This window comes from Carettochelys insculpta, chromosome 4, assembly GCF_033958435.1.
Source record: "Carettochelys insculpta isolate YL-2023 chromosome 4, ASM3395843v1, whole genome shotgun sequence".
NCBI lineage: Eukaryota > Metazoa > Chordata > Testudines > Carettochelyidae > Carettochelys > Carettochelys insculpta.
This window is the reverse complement of record NC_134140.1, coordinates 57,264,944-57,288,364: the sequence shown is the minus strand read 5'-3', so window position 1 is coordinate 57,288,364 and position 23,421 is coordinate 57,264,944. Positions and strand designations below refer to the sequence as shown.

The 23,421-nt window shown below is 39.4% G+C and overlaps 1 protein-coding gene across 7 annotated transcripts in view; it reads right to left on the bottom strand.

The window, feature by feature from the left end:
- Positions 1-23,421, bottom strand: part of FAT1 (FAT atypical cadherin 1) — a 174,938-nt gene that overhangs the window by 137,182 nt on the left and 14,335 nt on the right. For all 7 annotated transcript variants that reach the window (XR_012645381.1, XM_074992881.1, XM_074992879.1 and 4 more), the window contains exon 2: positions 17,444-20,725. Coding sequence is in view for 6 of the 7 variants with exons in the window: in XM_074992881.1 (XP_074848982.1) it covers positions 17,444-20,705 (3,262 nt within the window). In the remaining variant the exon portion in view is untranslated. The remainder of the gene's footprint in view (positions 1-17,443; positions 20,726-23,421) is intronic.

The following is a 23,421-nucleotide window of genomic DNA, read 5'->3' as shown; positions in this document are numbered from 1 at the left end:
ATGCATATACAATGATTTTCAAAAATATCAATTAGGTTCCCTTTTCCACACCTAAACAGAGAATTAGTTAGCTTATAACTTATCAACACCCTAGTTTCAAGGCACGAACCATAGCGCAAACTTCTTTAAGAAACTACATATAACTACCTTACTTTTCCCCAAAGCAATCAACATTCCTCACACAAGTAGAGGAACATTTGTTAATCATTAGCTGTTCAGGTAATAAAGAAAGGAGGGAGAGAAACCACACATCGCTATGCCCCAACCTCATAATGGAAGTACAGAGAAATAATTTTAAAATAAAGAACTCAGTAGTATAACAGGGCAACAAATTTACACCAAAGAAATACTGCAGTAACAGTTCCAGCTTCCTCTTGAAGTGCAGTTTTTACTTACTGTGAATGCCCATATCTAATATTTTAGCAACTCTTTTTAGGTCTTAATCTGAGTCATGAATTTAACAATAAGCTCACCACGTGACTAAAATGGTATATTTAAAGAAACAAAAAAGGTATGAACTATGACTACAGCTAATTTCTTGGACAAAAAGTATATGAACAGAGTTTAACACCAAAAATTATAGCCATGAAACAGCACACAAATTCAAGCCTTATCTAGCATCACTTTGACTCACCGCTGTACCCTGTCTTCATTACAAGAAGGGCAAAACAAGGGCATTATTTTTGCATGAAAGAAAAATGTTATAGACGAAGTTTTCACATGCATGGTACATAACAAACTAAGTTCCTATCGCTCAGGAAACTAACTTTCGTGAGGACGGAATGTATCTTTCTATGGTAAAACCTACAAGCACACTGTGATATATACTGTATCTCCATGCAATATTTTTAGGAGCAGTTGCATTTAATTTATGAATGGCTCATGTGTGCTTGAGTTCCACTCCATGGGAAGGGTCACAACAGCTCTCCCGAGAGCTAACAACTGTAGGGGATTACAAAAAACTCCAGAGCACAGGGGGCAAAAAAAAAAAAAAAAGAGGTCTCCATCTCTTCAAGAAAAGAATAGCCAGCCCTTCTGCCGCCCCCTCCAAAAAAAGCAGAAAATTAGGAACCAGTGAAAAAACGGCAGGTATTGACCTTGTATAAGCAGTAACATTTGTTTGCTGCGTATCTGAAGAGGCTGGAAGTGACTTTAGCCAAGCTATGCACCCAGGATTGGTGGCAGATTGGAGATCTCCCTTTTGTTCCTATAGGGCAGGCTGGGGAACAAGAAGATGGTGCTACAGATGGTCCGGCAGAGGTAGTGGAAATAGTAAGAGGAGACATGGAGGCTGGAGCCAAAATGGCTCCTGGACCAAGACAGCTGGATGGAGCTGGCGATAGATCTGGAATGACAGAAGCTTCATGACAATATCACTGGCTCAAAGAAAAGAAGGTCAAGTCATGCCCAGAGGATCCAGAGAAAATACAGGCGGTTGGAAGGGGGCATGCCTACTCAAGAGCTGGTGGATTTTGATATGAATTCTCGGGAGCTCTGCCTGTAGCCTGAGTTAATAGGGCCACTATAGAAAGTTCTGGAACTCTGTGGGAATGTCACTTTTGACATGGTATTTGGGGGCTTTCATATCAAATTCAGCTTTTTCACCCCCAAAGGCAGATAAGGGTTATGTCTGCATTAGCACGTCTTTCGGTGTAACTTATATCTCTCAGGAGTGTGAAAATACAGCTGTCTGCCTGCCATTACCTACACAGACAAACATACCAGTGCAGACAGCACTGTGTCTGTGGGAAACACTCACCTGCTGACACAGCAGGTAGCTAAGAAACTGATACCTAAAACAACAGCAGGGAAGGAGAACTTCTTCCCCTGTCTGAGTTCCGGATGGCCCATAAAAAACGTTGGTGAAGAAACACTGCTCCCCTTGAATCAATACAAAAAGCAGTCAAGTAGCACTTTAAAGACTAGCAAAATAATTTATTATTACGTGAGCTTTCTTGGACAGACCCACTTCTTCAGACCATAGCCATAGTGTGTGCAAACAAACTGTCAACTCAGGAGGTATGGATAGCTCTGTGTTTCCTCCAGGCCCTAGAAATCCAAAAGTTACGTCACAAGGGTTCCCAAGCCCACACCTCCTTCATCATCATTAATACCAACCAAAATATGCAGTTCTGTAAGAGAAAAATAATTCACTATTTGAGTGTTGGCCAAATATACTAAGTGAAACTGAAAAATGGGCAATTATTAAATGTGAATTCATCAAGTGGCATGCAAGATGAAGTGCTATTAGAAATGATTCCTTTCTAAATGATGAAATATTTTTGCAACCATTTTTTCTGAATTCAGGGTACTTTAGAATTTCCCACAAGCCCCCTAAAAATAGCTAATATTTTAGCATATTATTTTGGAGCCCACTCAGCTGAAAATTAATCTTCAGTCATATTCAGACAACTTTGTTTAAATTATGGATGCAATGAGTATTATAAAAAATTAAGAAACTGACATGCAAACCAGAGTTTCAGGAGGACCAAGAATTCAGAATTACCAAGTTACAACTGCTTCTTGCTGTAAAAATATGGGAGCTTGCCAAATACTTACGTAGGATTGCCTTTGTTAAACTTGTGCAAATGGAGTATGATTAAAGTTTTAAATCTTCAAAGAGTAAATATTACATGATAATTTTCAAATTCTCCTCACTTGACCTTAAAATGTACTCAAAAAGCTAAGCAGATGTAATACTAGGAAATAAAGCCACAACACAACAGATGTACCGCAGTGATATGGCAAGACGCATCTTTCACAGCTTTTGGCAATCATTCCTTTATTTTTATTATTATTTTGATCATAAGTGCTTTTCAAGTCAAAGTGGACTGAACAAATTAATGGGCCCATAATGCGTACTTTGCTGCCTGAATTGATTCCTGTTTTTAAGGTAATCTTGAGACCACATGTGGCTGTTTCACACACAGTGTCAGTAAATCTCCTACAGTGAGACAGCCCCTAGGCAGCCCTGTTTTCATCAGACCAGATTGTGACCTAATCAATAGGGTTCACAGAAAAACAATCCTTCCTTTCGACAGCTATGCATTAGTGATGGATGAAGCAAGCCCAAGCCTTTGTATGGAGCCTCCATTTACCAGTCATGGTGATGATTCCCCCAGCAGGATATTTAAAAAATTGCAGAAACTATCCTACTATCTGCCTTTGCCAGTAGCAAAACATAAAATAAACATGTTTGCTTAAAACTAATACAGATTCTTCCAAGTGATAAATTTCAAAATCCAAACTAACAATCTGCCTTCATATTATTCTTAAATCTCAAAAATTGAAAGTGGCTTCCATTTTGTAGTCTACATTTAGAGCTCTGTCCATCCTACTATTTTTAAACTGATGCGCTGCATCAATTTTATTTTCAGAAATATCTAAGCTGAGTTTTTGCTCTGCTGCACACAAGATCAAATCCTTGACCACAGTTCTGATTTAACACAGGCACTAGCCAGGAAGCTAAAGCAGGGCATCATGGCTGGAGAAGTTATACAATCACACTACCTGTTTTGTGTATCTGAAAGAGTTTTTAAAAGTAATTCATAATTTCCACTAATGCTAAAAGGGATTTAGAAAGTTGTCCAATAACCACAGCCATCCAACTGTTATTGTTCTAGCTGATCAAAGAATGCCAACACACACTGAATGCCTCACTCAAACAAGTTCAAGAGTTTGGTGAAACAAATTAAGAAGCTATGAAAATTTTAAGCTAAGCTGCTTTAAACTTGACTTTTTGCCTAACCTAGGTATGGCAACCATCTATAAAAGCTTCTGAACAATGGCTGACTTTACATACTATAGGCCAAACTCTGCCCTGAACTAACATCCTGTGCAACAGCAAGGACAGGCAATCTTGCCAACTCTACTAGCAGGTGCAAAGAACTGCAAGGACTGCAAAAAACCATGGCTTCCTGGCCACACATTTCTCCTAGTTTTTTTTTCATATCATGCCCTATACATGCACCACAGGGGATCATTACATACAGAGCAGAAAACAGTTTCTGGACTATTTGAGTATTACTTTCTACCACTGGACATTACAATGTCTTTGTGGCTCTGCAATCTTAAAAGTTGTCCCTGCTTCCATAATAGGGCCAGTCCTGAGGTGCTCCACTTCACACTTCTACAGTGAAGCAGAGCAGAAAGTGCTGGAGGAGGGTAGCACAGCAGAGCAGGCTACTGGGTAGCTCCTACTTATGCCATCCTAGTGAGTGCAGGGGAGAGGACCCTTGCTGTCACCCCCAGTAATCCCCAGCTCTTGTTGCACAGGGAGGGACTTGATGGAAGGGATGCAATGGGGGCAGGAAAGAGCAGGGACCAAGCAGAGGCAAAGGCTTGGGGGAAGGCGTGGGAGCGGGGCAGAACAGGGGAGGAACAAAAGCAGGGTAGGGACACGGCCTGTGGGGGGGGGGCCTGACACCCCCCAGAGATGACCCTGGTCCCGTCATCTACCCCACCCCTTCCATGAGGCCCTGCTCTCTCATTCCATCCCCCCTTCAGCATCATCAGTCTAGGGAAGGTTGGGTGAAGCAGGGCAGCCTGAGGACCCTGGTTGGCTCTGGGATGGGGAAGAGGATGTAGGGTTTGGGGTGCAGAAAGGGGCTCAGAGTTGGGACAGGGGTTGGAGCATGGGAGGGGGTGACTGGTCCAGGTAGCACTTACCTAAGATGGCTTCCAGATCATAGGTAGAGGGGCCAGGGAGGCTACACTATCTACCCAAGCCTGCATGTACCACCCCGGCCCCCCGGCAACTCCCCACTGGTTGCAGTTTGCAACCAGTGGAAGCTGTAGCGCTGGTACGTAGTGTGGGGAAGTGCACAGAAACTTCCTGGCCCCTACATACCCAAGTCAATTCAAGTTGCTTTTCCAACCCTCAATGCAGTTTATGCAGTTCTGCTTCCCCAATTTAACTAAGAGGCCAATGCATATAGATACCGCAAAAAATCACAAAAAAAAAAAAAAAACCCACACCACAACAAAAACTCAAGTTCATTGTTATTGTCAGAACACTACAAACACACAATTTACACAGAATTATCACTATGCTTACTTTTTGGCAAGGAAAAGTTTAATTGTAATCATTATAAATTCTTGGACTATGAATGCATGTAAGATAATGTAGTTCCACATCTGTGGCCTAACTTTCCCCTTACAAAATCTCTCATTCCTACAATGAAGTGAAATATACTCTAACTACAAGGACGCATAAAAAAATATTTTGAGAAATTATTTTCTTCTTTTAGTAACAAAAACTGTCAAACAGAAACAAACATTACATGCACTGTTTACAGTTGCTCACAAATGCAAAAATTTTCTTTTACATTCTTGTACATATAACTCCTATCACCAAAACTTAGAGGAAATTATGGAAACTCAATCACGTAGAGAGCTTAGGTACCATTGCATAATGAGAGAACATAAAAGATGCCACTGATTCAACACATGAAATCTGAATATTTCCTATCAGTTGTTTTCAGATATCAACCTGTCAGCATGTTATCCAGTTCACATTCCAAGGAATCCTTCTAATAAGCAATACTGCTAGTAAAAATGTCTCTCTGCTTGCTAGCTTTTTTTTTTTTTGCCTTCCGCCAAAAGTACATCTTCATCACACATTCAGCTTAGACAAATAGTTCTCTTAATGGATGCCAAACTGTCGAGATTACCTAACAACCATTCAAAGGATTAATTTCCTCAATGCATTTAACACATTTACTGACTATGTTGGGTAACCGCAAATGTTATTCCCCCAATACAAAACCCTTTCATTAATCCAGATTCTAATCCCATTTAAACCAGATTTATCCTGGTCCAAATGGAGTTACACAGGATTTGCACCAGCACAGGGGGGAGCAACCTGCACCTTTTTAAGGAGTCATTTGCAGCTCTTGATGGTGACTCCTCAGTTTGGGGCTGAGAGGGGTTAAACCTGGGCATGGGTGGAGGGGCGTATTTGTGGGCTGAGGGGGTAGAGCCTGGGATTGGGGGCAGAGGGGAAACATGGAGGGTTAAGACAAACATTGCTCCCTCCTGCTTAAGAGCCTATTCCAAGGCACAGAGTTTTCTTCTCCTCAACTTGCTCTCCAATCGAGGGGTGAAAGTAACTTAAGCTTTTTAACTAACTGGTACAAATCACTCTGTGTGCACTGTTCTTGAAATAGGAGCTACAAAAAGGATGGTTTGATGTTATCTATTAAGGACCGCCTCATATTCGCATGCATTGTGGCTCTTGAAGTACTGAGTTTCTAACTGAACTTGAAAACATGGTTCTTCTCTGTATTCTGGCTGCAGACCCCTGCAACAGCATGACTAAAAAAATAATTTTGGTCATTATGCACACTGCCTCCACTTTCCTCAACAAACCTTCTCCACAAGATGAGGAACCAACACACATACACACACTCTGTATTTTGCCATTCTTGATCTGACCAGACAATTCAGAATCACTGGTTGTGTTAGGATTTAATTAATGCTACCACTTGGTTCCAAGTGATCCCATTATCCGGCTAAGCTCTAATATCTGTTGTTGACTTCTTGAGAAGTTATTAGATGTAGTTGCTCAGTTCTCCAACTGGTCCTGATCTTTGACATTGCCTTCCTTCTGTGGGGATCTGTTAGTGTGTGTATGATCCTGGCACAGTATTCCACAGAAGTAGCTGAGAGGAGGGAGAGACAGGAAAACAGACAGAATTCCACCAAACTTTCTGACCAGCTACAGTTCTTTCCCCTCACACTAGTCCCACGTTATTCTTCTTTGGGGCTTAACACTACAGAACGATTGCCCAAACAAGTAATCTACATAAAGTACTGATGATAATGATACTAACTGAGAGATTAAGATCATAGATAGAAGAACATATAGCAGACAAGCAAGCAGGGTTCAGAAAAGAAAGAAGTACCATACAGCAGATATTGGCACTAAGACTGATAGCAGAGAAAGCTCGACGAAAGAACAAAATGTATATGCTTGCTTTGTCAATTTTCAAAAGGCATTTGACAGTATAGATCAGAAAGTGACTTGGGCGGTGTTGGAGTCATACAGAGTGGATAGCAGACTAATACGGTTGTTAAAAGGTATCAGTGATAATGTGAAGGCAGCGGTGAGAACATGCGGGGAGTTGGGAAGTTGGTTTAAAACAAGTAGAGGTACGAGACAAGGAGATCCAATACCACCAAGTATCTTCATCGCACATCTGGAGAGAGCGATGGACAAGATCAAGGAAGAGGTGGAAGGGATACCTGTGCACGGGAAAAGAACTAACAACTTGAGGTTCACGGATGATACAGTTATCATTGAGGAAGATGAGGAGAAACTAGTGAAAACAGTGAGGGTGTTAAACGAAGAAGGGAAGCGGTATGGACTGATTATGAACATCGATAAAACAAAAACAATGGTATTTGGAGATAAGGAAATAGGAAGGAAGATCCGTGTGGATGGTATTGAGCTAGAAAATGTAGAGAAGTTCACATATCTGGGGAGCAACATAATGTATGATCTAGACTGTAAGAAGGAAATACTAGAATAGAATAGCAAAAGCAAGAGCGAGTTGAAGTCGATGGATAAGATCTGGAAAAGCAAAGCAATTAGCTTAAGAATGAAGCTGGGCATCTCGAAAACGTGTGTATTCAGCAGCATGTTGTACGGATGTGAGAGGTGGGTGATAACAAAAGATTCGAAAAGAAGAATATTGGCATTCAAAAGGAGTTGTTATAGAAAGATTCTGAGACTAGGACAGATGCAGAAGTTCACCAATGAGGAATTATGTAGGAAGATAGCAGCTGAAAGAGAACCTGCTGCAGAAGGTTATAAAATGGAAGCTACAACTATTTGGACATATTTGCAGAACGAACAACAAACGTAAAATCAAGACCCTAGTATTCAGCACAATGGATGGCTCGAATAGGAGAGGCAGACCGCACAGAGAATGGATAGATGATGTAGTAGATTGGTGCGGAGCTAGTCTACAGAAACTAAGCCACTCTGCACTAGATAGGGAAAGATGGAAGGAAATAGTGAGAGAGGCATCAGACACCAACGGGCGCTGAGCCCACGGTTATTGATGATGATGATGATGATGACGACAGTCATTCATATGCCACTTTCTTTTTACCCCCACCTATCATTTAATCATTACTAGCCTGCTGAACTCTATTCCCTCAACACGGCAGTGCATTAATTCAATTTTGATTCCACTAGCAGCCTCCTTTTCTGCCTTTCTTAAAATCATCACATGGAAGAAGAAATCAGGGAAAATGTGCTCATCTACGGTTACTTACCAGGACTGTATTCTTGGGGAACTAGGGAATAGCATCTAGCCTGTCTGAATCGTGAAACGCACACACACACACACACACACACACTTCCCCACAGTAAAGCAAAATGTATCACTAAGTTTTCCAGTCTCTCATACATGCGAATAATGTGATATATAAAACACACTTTCCTAATCAACAATGCCTAAATCTCACACTTCATGCCTTCTATAAAAAAAGATGGTCTAGTCACCATTGTTTCCACTACAATTTTCGGCAAGTGTAAACATGGAGACTCATTTAAATAGAACTCAAATATTGAGAACAGCTAGCAAATTTAGCATGATTACAAATACATACAAAATACACAACAGATGGCTGTGACAGGAAAGATCTAAGCATGCTCCACTTAGCTCAAAGTAGTAAAAGTTGGCCATTAACAAAATTTAGGGGAAAACTCTGGAAATTATGGTCTTCTTTAAACTTAAGAAGCTCTCAAATTTCCTTATTATTACAATGAATTTTGAAAAATCCTCTCAAGATATAGTTTTAGGGCAAAGTAATCCAATTAGTGTAACTCTATGAATCTGAGGAAAATCTGAAAAGATCTGTTACAGGATTGCTGAGTTACAAAATATTTGCTTGAAGGAAATAACAAGAGGTCGTACAGTTCCCTATACTGTATCGCATATGTGGATTGAAAAAGCCTCTCAAAATGGTAACGTGAATTTGGTAACATGCTCACTTCATGATCAACATTTTTAATTTTTGTAAACATCCATACTTATTATTAAAACTCAACAGTAATGAATGATGTAATAAGATATATAAAAGCCAAATGGAAGACAATGAAAAGGCATACCTTGACATAATTAGGTATTTAACCATAAACGTAAATAACATTCCTTTAAAAAGGATATGTTTACAAATGAGTTGTAAGTGCACTTTAACACGGTCAGTTAATTATATGCTAGTTTAATATTTTATTCTATATATCTTATTCACTATTCTAATCAACTACCTCCTTTCCTTCTTGGAAATAGATTTGGCATTGTGATGGTAACAGAACGTCTGATGCCCAGTAAAATCATAGTGATGATATTCTATGGCACACAGACAGCTCTGCAAAGCAGAATTGTTACTCTTCAATAAATCTTTACTTATTTTACACTTTTCAGTAAACATGCAAAAACCTTCTCTCTCAACTTACCTAACCTTATGACTACAGTTACACTGGCAAGTTTTGCCGGCAAAACCCAGCTTTGGGGCACAACATTGTTGTCAACACTTTCTGTTGACAAAAAAAGCTGTGTGGCTGCTCGGGGGGCAGGGGAGTGGGGAGGCTTCTCTCAACAGCCAGGGCATCCACAACAATGGGCAGCCCTCCCTGTCTGCTGTGCTTCCCAGTCCTGTTATGTCGAGAGAGCAGCTGGGCAGTCCAGCTGCTCTGTCGACAGAGCTGAGTGCTCTCCTGATTGGCTTTTGTGTGTGGCCGCACTCTGTCAGCATGAGTTTTGTTGGGAAAACTCTCCTGACACTGACTTCTGTTGACAGAGCGCTGTAGTGTAACCATAGCCTATGAGTTTGGCAAGCATATTAACATTCTAAAGTTCAACTCATCTCAGGAACGTAAGATGCACTGAATCTCTTGAAAGCTTGTTAGTGTCAGAACAAAATTATTCTTGTTCTGTAATACACAAAAAAAACCACTTTAATTTGCACTGTTCAGATGAAGATGCTAGAACTTCATTAATATGTCTGTGGGGATAAGAAGGGAGGACAGGAAGAGACAGTCGGCATATAGACTGAATATTGCTTGTGAGGTTATTGTGAGCAACTCAAACGGTGCCAGCTAACTAATAACCCTACCTGGCTCTGGCTAAGGAACACATCCATGGCACCTGCTAGCCAGAATACCAAACTTTGACGCAGAGTTTAACAGAAACCACAGATGGCCTTCTTAAGAAATACAGATTCCCACCAAGAGCTGGAATGAGAGCTAGTATGATAATCAAGACACTACTACTGAAAGGTGTTTGGGGGCTCCATCATTCATTTCTGTCTTGGGCTCATGTGTCTGTCTGCTGGAAAAGGGAAAAGAACATTCTTCCTTTTATTCCCTTCCCTCTGCAGGGCATCATCATAGGGCCATGATGGGACTGGAGATAGGGACAGGGATGGAAAGGGTTTCACGGTTTCTGTGGGCCTGTACAGCTTCACACCCTGCTCACCTAAGATTATTTCTCATGTCTGCCTCTGATCTCCCTAAAAGCTTCTCAAACGGCAGCAGCTGCACAGAAATGACATTATTTATCTCAGCGTCACTGCTTAGCACATGTATTTTAATAGCACTCTAGACTCTATAGCAATGTGATGTACTCTGCCATTAATGTATCCCACTCTGTTTAATTTTTCATCAAATTCTTTAAGAACATATATATCTCTAGTTTAGTAAACAAGGTAGATATCCATCCGATCACCTGAATTTGCAAACTGCTCTACAACCACATATGTAGGACTTTATTTTCTTTCAAGGTTTAGTGGATGGTATCTTTTCTTTCCAGGCACGCTAGCATGATTTTGCAGAATAAGTTTGATTCATGAAACAATCTTAGTTTTTAATTTTAACACTGAGTGCACACTAATCTCTTGAGTACGCTCAACTATTCTGCATTCAGCTGCATTATTTATTTTGAAATGCAAATTTCGGTTTACTTACTTCACGTCACACATTTTGAAATGCAAATTTCGGTTTACTTACTTCACGTCACACTCCAGGCTGCTGTGGTTCTTTCCACATCATTATCCATACCTTTGTTCCCCAGTTGTATGTTCATTAGCATATTTTGTGCCTGTATTAATTTGTAAGTAGAGCTAGCAGTGACATACTTGCAACAGGGTTACAAGAGGAACATTAGGAAAAGCCTGATCATTATTTCCTACCCTCAGACATGCAACCTGGGTTAGGGTTACAAAAATATAATATTTGTGTCACACAACAGATCAGTTAATATTGATTTTAGTGGCTTCTGTTCCATCTTCAGTCTCTTTCCACCGCTTCACTCAACCCCACAGAGATCAGAGTTGATGTATTTACCAGCCAACAGCACTGCGGAAGGGCAACAGAGGTGGGCAACTGCCTCACTGGAGTCCCTCCACATAATGATCTTAGGTTACTCTTCAGGTATGCCTACTCTAATGGGAAGATCAACACTGCCATGGTCAGCCTTCCAGGTTCGATTCAGTGCATCTAGTAGGAACCCTGAGGGTGCTCCTGTCAACTGTGGTACTCTGAGGAGTAAGGGAAGTTGGAGAGAGTTTCTCCCATCGACCCTCCCCAGTGGGGCTGTGCCCGAAATTGATCCTAAGGCACATAACTTCAACAACACAATTTTTGTAGCTAGAGTTGAGTATGTTAGGTCAAATTACTTTTCTTGTGCAAACCAGCCATTAGTTTGAGTAGAAATCACAGAAAAGCTATTATGGGAGCAGTCTGATCTTGACCTTCCCTTATACAATAGCCCTATTGTAAGAGCATCACCATCTCGAACAGAGTGAGGGGAAGCAGATAAGTTCATTCACACACTCGTCCATTTAGCCTTTGTTGGACATGGCAGCAATGTTTCCCCATTTTGGGATCCAGTAAAGTAAAAACAATCTGTATCTGTGAAAATTCACAGTTACCGAAGCAAGGAATAGCAAAGTTATACTGTATTTGTTCTCCCCAAGAAAAATATACATTTTAAGCTTTATATATTACCTATTATGCAAAATTTGTCAATATGCTTCAGCTAATTAAAAATAAAAATCAATGCATACAGTAAAGGACAAGTGACCACAAAAATCTAAACACTATATATATTCTGTAATATTTGTTTCTGTTTATTCAGTTGGTTTAGTGGGTGTCTGTAATCAATATTCAAATAAAAAGTAATTAGTGACACACTCAAAAAATGATGTGAAACACTTTAGAACAGATTAACCAAAAAACTACAAAAGCTTTTTTACTATTATTACTAATCCCCTGCATCTTGAGTTCCTAATAAGTAAATCACAACAGCTGAAGTTGTGGACAGAGTTAGCTATCCTGCTGGAATTCTTGATGTTTGTCTGACAAACCATTTCGTATTATAACAATCCTAACTGCCATAACAACACAAGGACAATGTTATTAAGCAACTGGTAGCTGGCTATTTCTGAAAGCTTCTAAAACTACTCCAGATTCGTAAGACTATGGGGAGTAAACAATTGCAAAGCATCCAAAATATAAGTTCTGGCAGCACTAGTATAGTTTCAAATATTTCTAAAACCCTATCAGAGTTTAGAGTAAATACTGAATGAAACAATTTGCATGAGTCTCTCTCTCTAATGCAGGAAACTCCTCTTAGTCACAAATGACAGATGATTTTTTTGGACATTGAAGGATAAACTATTGTGGCTCCAGCTCCCCCATGTGCATGTGTACAATTTAGACAATATTTTTGTCTGTAGCACATGTACCTGCTACATGTTAAATATTTCATAATATACCTCTAGGAACTAGTACAGAGCAGATTCTCAACCCATAGAACTAGCTATGGTATCAGCCCCTGGAGTAGCATGAATATGTATTTGGGTACACACGTTTGTGGTGAACCTAAACTGGTTGGTCCCAGTTGTGTCCCCTGAGGCTTGATTGAAGTTTCGGTTTCTTAGCAAATCTTGAGCCAACCCCAATAAAACAGCTGTTTCATAAAGATATGAATATGTTTTACCCAGTGTTACTCCCTCCTTACAACAGCCAAAAGTCCTGTTCTAAAATGCACGAGGGGATTACAAACCTGCCCTACATACAGATCAAAAAAAATAAATGTTATATCTATCGATAGTGGAGTGCAAGAGGTGCTCAACTTCCTCATCTCCCTTCTATAGCAGCAAGACTAGGAAATACTTCTTCCTTTCTGTCTCAACACAGGCATTTTAGAGTACACCAGCTTCAAAACAAAAAGGCTATTTAAAGCAACAGAAGCACACTGGGGGTGGGGAAGAATCATTTCCCTGTTCTATGGCTGCTGAGGTGGAGAGTTGGGGAGCACAAGGACAAGTATATCCTATGAAAAAGCACATACTACAGGTTGAACCTCTCTAATCTGGCACTCTCTCCTCTAGCAACATTCGTAATCTGGCATGTTCATAGTTAGGTGGATGACGACTTATCATGGGTGTGGCCAAGTTTCCCCATGGTCCCATTAGTCCTGGCTCTGAGGTGATCTGTGCTGTTACCTAGCTCTAATTTACCCCAAATGTCTAAGAGGCCAGTAAGCAATGGGAGTGTCTTCAATGCCATTAGACAATATTGACCACCCACGGTTTGGCAAATTCTCTCATTCAGCACCAGTCAGATCCCAAGGGTGCCGGACTAGAGAGGGTCAACCTGTAGTCGGCTGACAAAAATCAGGTTCTAGAGGATGGCAAGTGGCCTGAATGCATTAGAAGAATATCAAGGTGGCAAAAATCAAGCATTTAAAAACACAGGAAATGGCTAACAAGGCAGTGCAAGGACTCAGAAGGTGGTTACACAGCAAATCTTAATTCTAGTACACTAGAATGCTATTTTATTAGCTAATTGAGAACTAAGTAGTTCATAAAAATCAAGAGTTCACAAAACTGAACATTTCAAAAGTTTCAGTCGATAAGGTACATAAGTATTAGTAAGCCCACTGCATCACTTTCTTCTTATACTGCCAAATCCTGCAAAGTGATTTCCAATCTCCTGAAGTCACTGGAATATGAAAAAATGGGGACTTACACTTCACAGCCTGCTTCGTTATCCTCCCTCCCTTTCTCCATCCCCACTGAGGAAAATAGAGATTTATATAAGTGACTATTCATTAGGGAGGTCAGTGTTTAACCAGCTAACTGGTAGGTGCTGGAACAGCTCCCCACTTGCAGCAGACCGGGACAGGAGTGGCTCAGTCTGGGCTGAAGCACCCCAGCCTGCAATGTGCCCAGGACCAGGGCTGCTCTGCCCAGCTGGTTAACCAATTAAATGGAATTTTACATCCCTATTATTCATAAGAGATGAGCTGTTAAAAAACTGAAGTGTTACTACCTAACTTTTGAAGCTGGTGTGCAGACTTGATGTTCTTGTAATGTGGGTTTGGAAGGTAGTTTCCCAGCTTTCTTAGCTATAAGAAAAATGGTTATCTTTATATACTAAACTGTATATATCTTCACTATGAGTCAAAAAACCTTCCTAAAACATGAAACTTTGGACTGGGAGTAACATGAATGAAAGGAGTATGATGCTGCCAGAGACAATTGGCTCAAGAATAAAAGGTTCTTCCCCTCCTTCTCAGTGAATCTAGAAAATCAGTTACCCAACTGTTTGTCAGAAGTCTGATCTGTTGCTTCTCTACTCTACTTCCCAATTCCTGATCCATCAGCCCATTATCAACAGCACAGGCAGAATGCCATGGTGATGAATGCAGCATTAATATTTATACGTATAAATGCAACAGAGTCCATATATGGACTGCAAATAAGCATAATTAAAATGTTAATAATTTTAAGCCTCTTTTCCCAGTTTCTTTTCAGATTTTTTTTGGCGGGGCACGGGGAGCAATTTCCCTTTTCCCCAAAAAGGACTGAAAAAGAAGCTGAACTTCAACAATACGGGTAGTAGGGCTTTCACTGTTAAACTCAAAACACTGCATGATCAATTGTGAAAATGTTACCTAACAACTTCTAAAATTGAGTTTACAGACATCCACTACAACACTGTCCATGTCAAAATTATTAAATGGAAGCCTTGGGACTAAAATCTTGCTTGCCTTACATTAGCAGTCCTATTACATTCAAAAAAGCAAGACAAATAAAATTAGGCCCTACATTTAAAATAAAATCACTTATGTATATGAAGGACCAAAAGGAAACATTAGATGGCAGAGTCATTTGTGTATTTACTAGTGACAGACTGAAAGCCCACGCATGAAGGAACTGGTGCTGAAGAAGAAAGAATCATACCTAGGTAGGAAAACTTCAAAACTGAATTAACTCTACAGATCACACGTGTGACTAGCAAAGCTCTTTTCTATGTAACTTTGAAACTCAGAATACAGCAAAATTTAAATACATTTGCACTGAATACTGCAAAATACATTTGCAGAATACTGCAAAGCTTAAGTAAACTTTCAAGTGTTCCTTAAACCAAATGCAAAATTATTAAAGCTTTGAAATTATTTCATTAAATATTTTTAAACCTACTTTGTAAGAAAAATAAAGTAAAGGAGGTGAGACTGGCACTTAAACAAACCCCAATATTATCTGATTAATAGCGGACTTTCTAAATAAATGTTTCAGGTCATATTTTGATACTCTAAATCACAAACAGCTGAGCAATCTTATAGGCATAGTTCATCAGTACTCATGGGACACTGCCAGACATGCATGAGTAAGGAACTACCTAAACTGCAGCAAAGTCACCAGTTTTCACAAGCTGGTTAGGGCACAGATAACAAAATTTCACAGATACTTTCAGTCATATATTTCATGACACCTTAGCTTCTGTGGTAACTAGTGGTGCTGCCTCTAGAACTCAGTGCCTGCTCAGCAGCTACCACTCTCCAGGTACTCACATCTGTAGGCAATGCAAAAGGGTGGCAATACTGAAACCCCCCACCCTCCTGCCACAGGCTTGAGCCCCCCCTTTTGGGTTGTTAACCCACCCCCAGTCTGAGAAACTTGGGTAACTGTGTATATGTTTACTCTGTACTGTAGGGTAAAAGTCCTTAACATGTTTTTCGTAAGCACAAATATCTATGAGTGGTAATTTGTAAGAAGCATTACCTCCTGTCTGTGGGTAAGTCTACACTCGAAATCAAACCCACAGTCGTCCCATACCAGCTCACACAGGTCCAAAGGACACAGTTTGTTACACTGCTCTACTGGACTTCCTGGCTTGGGTCTGGGTCCAGGCTCTAAGACTGAGAGGTATGAGCATCTCAGACCTTTGTCTGAAGCTTAAGCCCGGAAGTGTATAAGGAAATAAACAACCCCATGACCTAAGAAATGTGAGCTTGAGCCGGGGGAACTGGGTAGCCACGGGTGTCTAATTGCAGGGTAAACAAACCCTGTTAGGCAAAATATTTAGATACCAGTGAATCTAAATTATGACAGATTACCAATGGTGTAACATAGCACACAACTTTGCCCTTGATTGCTTCTTAACTTTGTTGTTTGTGCTTAGGTAATCTAGCATCAAAGGTTTGTGAAAATCCATAAAGTTATGACAGACAAAGTATCCAAATACAATGGCATAAAAGTACGAAAGTACAAGAAGGCAGCTTCCTTACTTTGGTGAAATTTAACAAATATTTTATTTGTAAAGAAAGAAAAATTGTATGGAGGGAGGTTGAATGAATAGCAATTCTCATTTAAATTGTGCCAGAGACACTTATTCAAGAAATAATTAATGGAATTTCAGTCTTTTACTGTGGTTATAATGATAGCACTTTTGAATTAATTACAGTTGAATAAAATGCCTATAGCAGTTCTTAACTTATGAATCACCAACACAACAAACTGAGTTCTTAATCTGTTATACCAGTGCATGTCTGGATCTTTTACCACCATACATTATTATTTAGGTATTCAAAGGTATTTATATTTTGTTTTAAATGAGTTTATTTCTGTTTGTTGGCCAACATCATTGCTATTTTTAGGATGGACAGAGAAAGTTATCAATAAATTTAACAAAAGCAGCAAATATAATCATACACAGAAGCTATACTGAAAAGAAAACAATGATCTAAGAAGTTAAAAATGCAAGAAAAAAATTAAGAGTTAGAAGATTCCATGCTTAACCTAAGGCTAGACTGTGGCATCCTGGTGAGTCGTTATTTATGAAATTACTCACAGGACTAAATTCTCACCAATGTAATGTCTCCAAAGTCTGGATCCCATATAGGAGAGATTTAGAGGCCCAATGTGTATGTACTGCACAAATTTAATACAACTTTAGTAAGCATTTTCACTTTGTTTCACTTAAGAGTATGCATACATGAAAACTTGAGAAATAGAGGTGAGAAATGTTTAAGAAAATGATGTAAAAAGAAATCTATTCTTACCAATGTTAGTGCTTTGAATTTTTTTTTAAAATACTGGAAACAAAATAAATGAATTAAGATGCTTACAAAATTCTTACCTTTTTCTTCATCTATTCTGAAGATACCAATACCAGAGCCATCTCTGATGGAATACCTAATCTCTCCATCTCTTCCCTTATCCTCATCGTAGGCAGTTACGGTCATCACAGATGAACCAATGGGGACATCTTCTTTTACAAAGCCTTTATCCACAAAGCTGGAAAATCGTGGCGGGTGCAAATTTTCATTTACATCTACTACCTCAACTTCAACATAACAAGTAGAAGATAATGAAATGGGCCTTCCTTTGTCCTTTGCCCGCACAGTCAGATTATAAATTTGTCTCCTTTCAAAATCCAGTCTTTGTACAATACGTACTGCTCCACTCAATTTATCAACATCAAAGGTTCCATCTCCAGTATCTAAAAGGCTATATCGCACTTGACTTGACTGGCCTACATCAGGGTCATATGCTTCCAGCCATGTGACAATAGTTCCTTCTGGAAGGTCTTCTCGAACTTTCACATAATAATTTGATGGAATAAATTTAGGAGGATTGTCATTGACATCTTCTAAAGATACTTTCAAAAGTACAGTGGAAAACAGTTGAGGTTCTTCTTTCGGCTGGTCCCTGGCCTCTATTTTCAGGAAATGCACGTGTTGGATTTCACGATCCAAAACCCCTACAACTTTCACAACACCTGTCTCACTGTCAATAGTGAACATGTCTGTATCAGTAAGAAGAGAATATTTCACTTCCCCATTGGGCCCCAAATCTTTATCTGTGGCTTCAATCTGAATGATTTCACTGTTTAACTCCTTGTTTTCACTCACTTCAACAAAATAGCTGTCTTGTAAAAATTCCGGTCTGTTATCATTAGCATCCAAAATGTTGATATCTAAAAGGTGCCAGTCAGACTTCTGTGGTATTCCCAAATCATACACAGTAATATTCAGAGTGTATTTATCTTTTACTTCTCGATCAAGGGGAGATAAAATCTTTAACATTCCTGTTTCCAAATCCACCATAAAACTACTATCATTGTTACCTCCAGAAATAGCATAAACTAGTTTTCCATTGAAGCCAAAGTCAAGGTCTGTGGCATTCATAAGTATTATGCTGGAACCCACAGGTAGGTCCTCCTTTACTTCAATACTAGTAGAAAGAGTACTTCTAAACTGAGGTGCATGCAGATTCATAGAGTGAGTGTCAAAGAAAGCATCCTCAACCTCACCATGATTGTGCAGCTTATTTGCCTGAAGTAATGTCTCTGCCAGCATTTTGGCTACACCAGTCTCTTCACACTGCAAATTTACTGGTTTACGACTGGCAGCTACGGTTAAGTTGATATATAATGGTACGGCAAAGTTCTCACCATCTGTAGCTGTAATTCTCAGACTATGAAAAGATACTTTAGCACCTATACCACTTACTAAAGGTTGCTTCAGGGAAAGCACTCCAGAGTTTGGGTTTAAGGTAAATAACTCTAATTCATTCCCAGTTTCAATCTGGTATCTCACCAACTGAAGTTCATCAGCATCAATAGCAGATACAGTAGTAATTTGTTCTCCAACGCCAAGATCCCTAGGGATTGTTCCCTCACAATTTATTTTCTCAAATAGTGGTATGTTATCATTCAAATTATTTAAAATAATAGTAACAGGAACTTCAACTTCTCGGCGATATGGTGTGCCCCAATCAGATGCTCGAATCCTTAAATTGTAAACCCTTGGCATCAATTCATAATCCATTTCTTCTGAGGTACTGATAATGCCATTGAAGTGATTAATCACAAATGGCAAAGGATTTAAGTTCGCAATGCTATAGGTCACATAACCATTCTCACCCTCATCAAGATCTACTGCACTCACACTGATGACACTAGTACCAACTGGCATATTCTCATCGAAGGAAGCTTTATATGATGTCTGAATAAATTCAGGTGGATTACTGTTCATGGCTTTTACTTTGATCAGCACTTTTGCAGAGGCTTTTCTGTCACTCGTCATGACTTCAAGTTCAAAATGGGGTGCATATTGTGCTTTTATTGGTTCTAAAGTGGAAATAAGACCTGTGTGTGTGTTTAAGTTGAATCTGACTTTGCCTGGTGCATTTTTTAGAACATATTTTAATTGTGAATAACTAGGTAAAGCTTTTACTATTATCACAGGAGTGTCTGGAGGGGCAAATTCACTTATCTCTGCTCTATACATATCTTTTTCAAACCGCACTGGTCCAGACTTAAAGAGTGGGGATATGATGTGAATAACTTTGACAGAAGAAAATTGTGAAGGATTTCCTTTGTCTTTAGCCTGAAGAGTAAGATTATACCCAAAAGGTTGGCTCTCCCAATCAATGTGGCTGACAGCTTTGATTTTATACTCTTTGCCTCCTGGAACAGACCTCACCGTTTTGAACTGCTGAAGTGGGTCACCAGCCACAATACTTAATGATGCTATTTCTCCATTTGAACCCTGATCACCATCCTCAACAGTTACAATTGCATATGTTGGATCCTTGTCCAATTCCGAAGGCGTTAGTACAACAGCTGTAATCACAGGAGCATATTCATTTGCTTGCTCTACATGAACAGTTAGTCTTGCCATGCTGCTTATACCACTGCTACCGTACAATTTCATTCCTCGATCCACTGCAAGGATCTCCATCTCATAAAGCTTAGTTTCTGTGTAGTCAAGTCTTCCAGTTAGAACCACTGCACCACTAGTTGGGTGGATAGCAAACGTATCAGTTCTTTCTTTAAAACTGTAATAGAACTCACCGTTGGTTCCAATATCTGCATCTGTTGCACTTACTTTAGCAATGCTGGTCCTTATTGCTGTATTTTCTGGCAAAGAAACACTGTATGATGTTGGAGAAAACAAGGGCCTTAAGTCATTTGTATCCAGTATCTGCACCCAGACCTTTGTGCGTGCTTCAACATTAGTATTCTTTTCAACTGCTTTTATAGTTAACATGTAATGGTCTTTCACCTCTCTGTTAAGAATAGCTGTATTTCCTCCCTTGGTCCGTATTCTCAAAAAGCAAAAATTGCCAAGAATATACTCTTCAGCTTTAAACAAGTTTTCATTGTCACCAGAAATAATTTTGTATCTTACATCCCATAGTGGATTTGCAAGGTAAATGCCCATTTTTACTGGCTGCTCAACATAGGTCTTGGCTGCAGAATTTTCATACACAGTGGCATTGTACTGAACGTCTGTAAACTGCAATGGTGAAATATGATGTTGTCTTTGATTTCCTTCACAGTTTCCAAAATGCTGCACCAGCAGCAAAAGCAGCATGGTCAACTTTCTCCCCATGGTGGCAATTATCAAAATCCCTGAAATGAAATAAAGAATCATTAACTATTATTTTAATTTTGATCAATTATATGTTTCCATATATAAAAAGGATTTCATTAAAATCTTACATCTCTAATATGTCAAAGTAACATGAGTATGAGTCGTGCGTAAAGTTTTCATATATTTCAAACTAATTAAAGGTGGTTAATAAATAAAATAAAAATATCATGAAATGTAACTACATAACTACATAAGTCTATTACCCTGGAAAAAATAGGAAATACTGCTAAGGAGAGAGGTATTAATAAATTAAATGCCAAAGTTTGTTACATTTTTTTTTTTTACTCAGTCCTGAGGGCAATGTTTGAAAACAACTAGTGAAGAAATCTAATGCCATCAAGTTTGAATTTTCTTGCAAATATTCAGTTTGACTACATAAAATTTAAGGCTTATTCTAATTTCCAAATAAATTTCGACATCATTCATTGAATATAACTATACCCATAGTTAGCCAAAATTAATACACTCTGTCATTCAGTGCCTTTTTTGTGCCAGTACTTGCTAATACTGAGTACTGCAACCTGAACAGCCCCAGCCTTGGGACTGACTAGGGGAGAAGGCAGGGAGCTGACTGAGCACCTTTTTCTTTTTAAATACAAAAAAGGCACTGCTGCTATTATAGCTTATTAATGCTGTATTTCTCACATCCTGACCTTAACAACTAGTGGGCCTACTAATGGCTTCAGTTGGACACTTTCTCTTTACATATGAATAAACTCCCTCCATATGTAATAAACATGTCTCATTCAAGCCCAATAAAATGCAGATAAGGATTTGCTGTTGAAAACATTACTAAGATTACACCACAATAAAAATAGGCCCCCAAGATGTCACCACTACAGGGCATTTGTTATTGACTTATTTTATAAATAAAAAACAGTAGGGTCTGGCTGACTCCAGTGCTTCATAATGAACTACTGAGCTTTTCCTTTGAAGTTAGTGAGTCATGTATGGCACCAGAACAATAGTGACAGAAAATCATTTTCATGCCTTTGAATTTAGGGCTGTCCAATGGATAAAAGTCTCACTCCAATTCTTAGAATATATGAATAATTTAATCATTCATGCCCCTGGACTTCTGTGCAATCACTCTATTCTGTCTGTTTTAGTTATTTTATAAGCTGTCTGGGATAAGGACTGCCTGTATATTGCATCTTCAGCAGGTGGCAGTGCACATCACAATAAATACTTTCTCAATTAACAACAATTTGGCATCCTATCAGCACGGAGGATAAGGATGCAACATGGGGAGAGAATGGACTACTTTCTCACCTATGCCTGTCAGGATAGAATTGAGGCAAATAATTATTATGAAAGTTAGAAAGAAGTGCTGGCCCAAAAAAGATTTGGGAGGCCATTAAAATGACCTTGCTCAAAACGTCTCTCTAATTAAAAACAAAAAAACAAAAACAAAAAACATTTAACTGATAGGGATACAAACTCCAAGTCACCATTAGTTTTCTTTTCTATACCAGTAGGAGAGCTCACCTCTCTGCACACATCAATACACAGCTGCCAACATTTCAATACAGGATAAATTGTGGTGAGAGGGAAGGAATTTGAGGACATTGCAACCAATGTTCCCTGAGCTTTTTTTTCCCCCATCTATGTGAAGAATATTTTTTTTATTATGTGCACCAAGACACAAGAGAAACATGCTGCTGGCTATGGGTACTCTGCCAATCAGCTGCACAGCATTTGTATACTTCACAGCCACCCAGGAGAGGTTCATCTTACAAGGAGCACTGTCCATAGTGTGATCTTTCATTATGAGGTGTTTACCTTCAGACCACTATGATAGTCTTCCTGGAGGTGTTCTGAACTCCATAATGGTATCAGTACCCAAATACCAACAGATCTAAGGAATCTACTCTGCCACCTGCAGCAGGGCCAGAAACAATACACCATCCCCATATATTCTAAGCTGACCACAGTGATCTGCACATTCATGGCCTTGATGCCTTCATCACTGCAACGCACTGTAGGTAGGAATTAAACCACTAATCTTACAAAAAGTAACAGCCCTGTTTAACTAGCAAAAAAGAATGTTAAGAGCACATCACTCCTGCCCTCTGTTCCCTACTCCATCTCCCTACTGAACACAGAGTCAAATTTAAGGGTCTGGCCCAAGTTAACAGAGATTCTTCCTCATATAACATGGTTATGACCTTCTAAAACAAGTTTACACTGAAAGAACAGGACCATCAACCACAACAGCAAGACTCTTATGCTCGGGGACAGAATCTTGTCTGCAATTGGCCCATGAATATGAAACTTACTCCCAACACATCAGAATCAACACAAAACTCAAACCTATCAGATCAAAATGTTAAAACTCTCTACTTCGATAACCCTAAGTAACAGCTGCTAGCAAATATAAACAAATTTCTTCTAACAGGAGATGACATGGACAGAAATCCTTGTGTGGCAAGTTAGATTACACATATCATATTCAGCACTGTAGCATCTGAATACCTTAAACAACGTCAACAAGTAGTTTGGAGACATTTGCAGTAGACAATGCTCCAGATAACTTGAGGCTCTGGGGGCTGCTACGCTTGCCTTCTAATCAAAGATGGACATTCTGGTAAAACTGAGGGTGAAGGAGAGGAAAACAGGATTGTTTTTGTCTGGCAAATGCCCAAAATAGCCTTCCTATTTCCATCCCCTAATA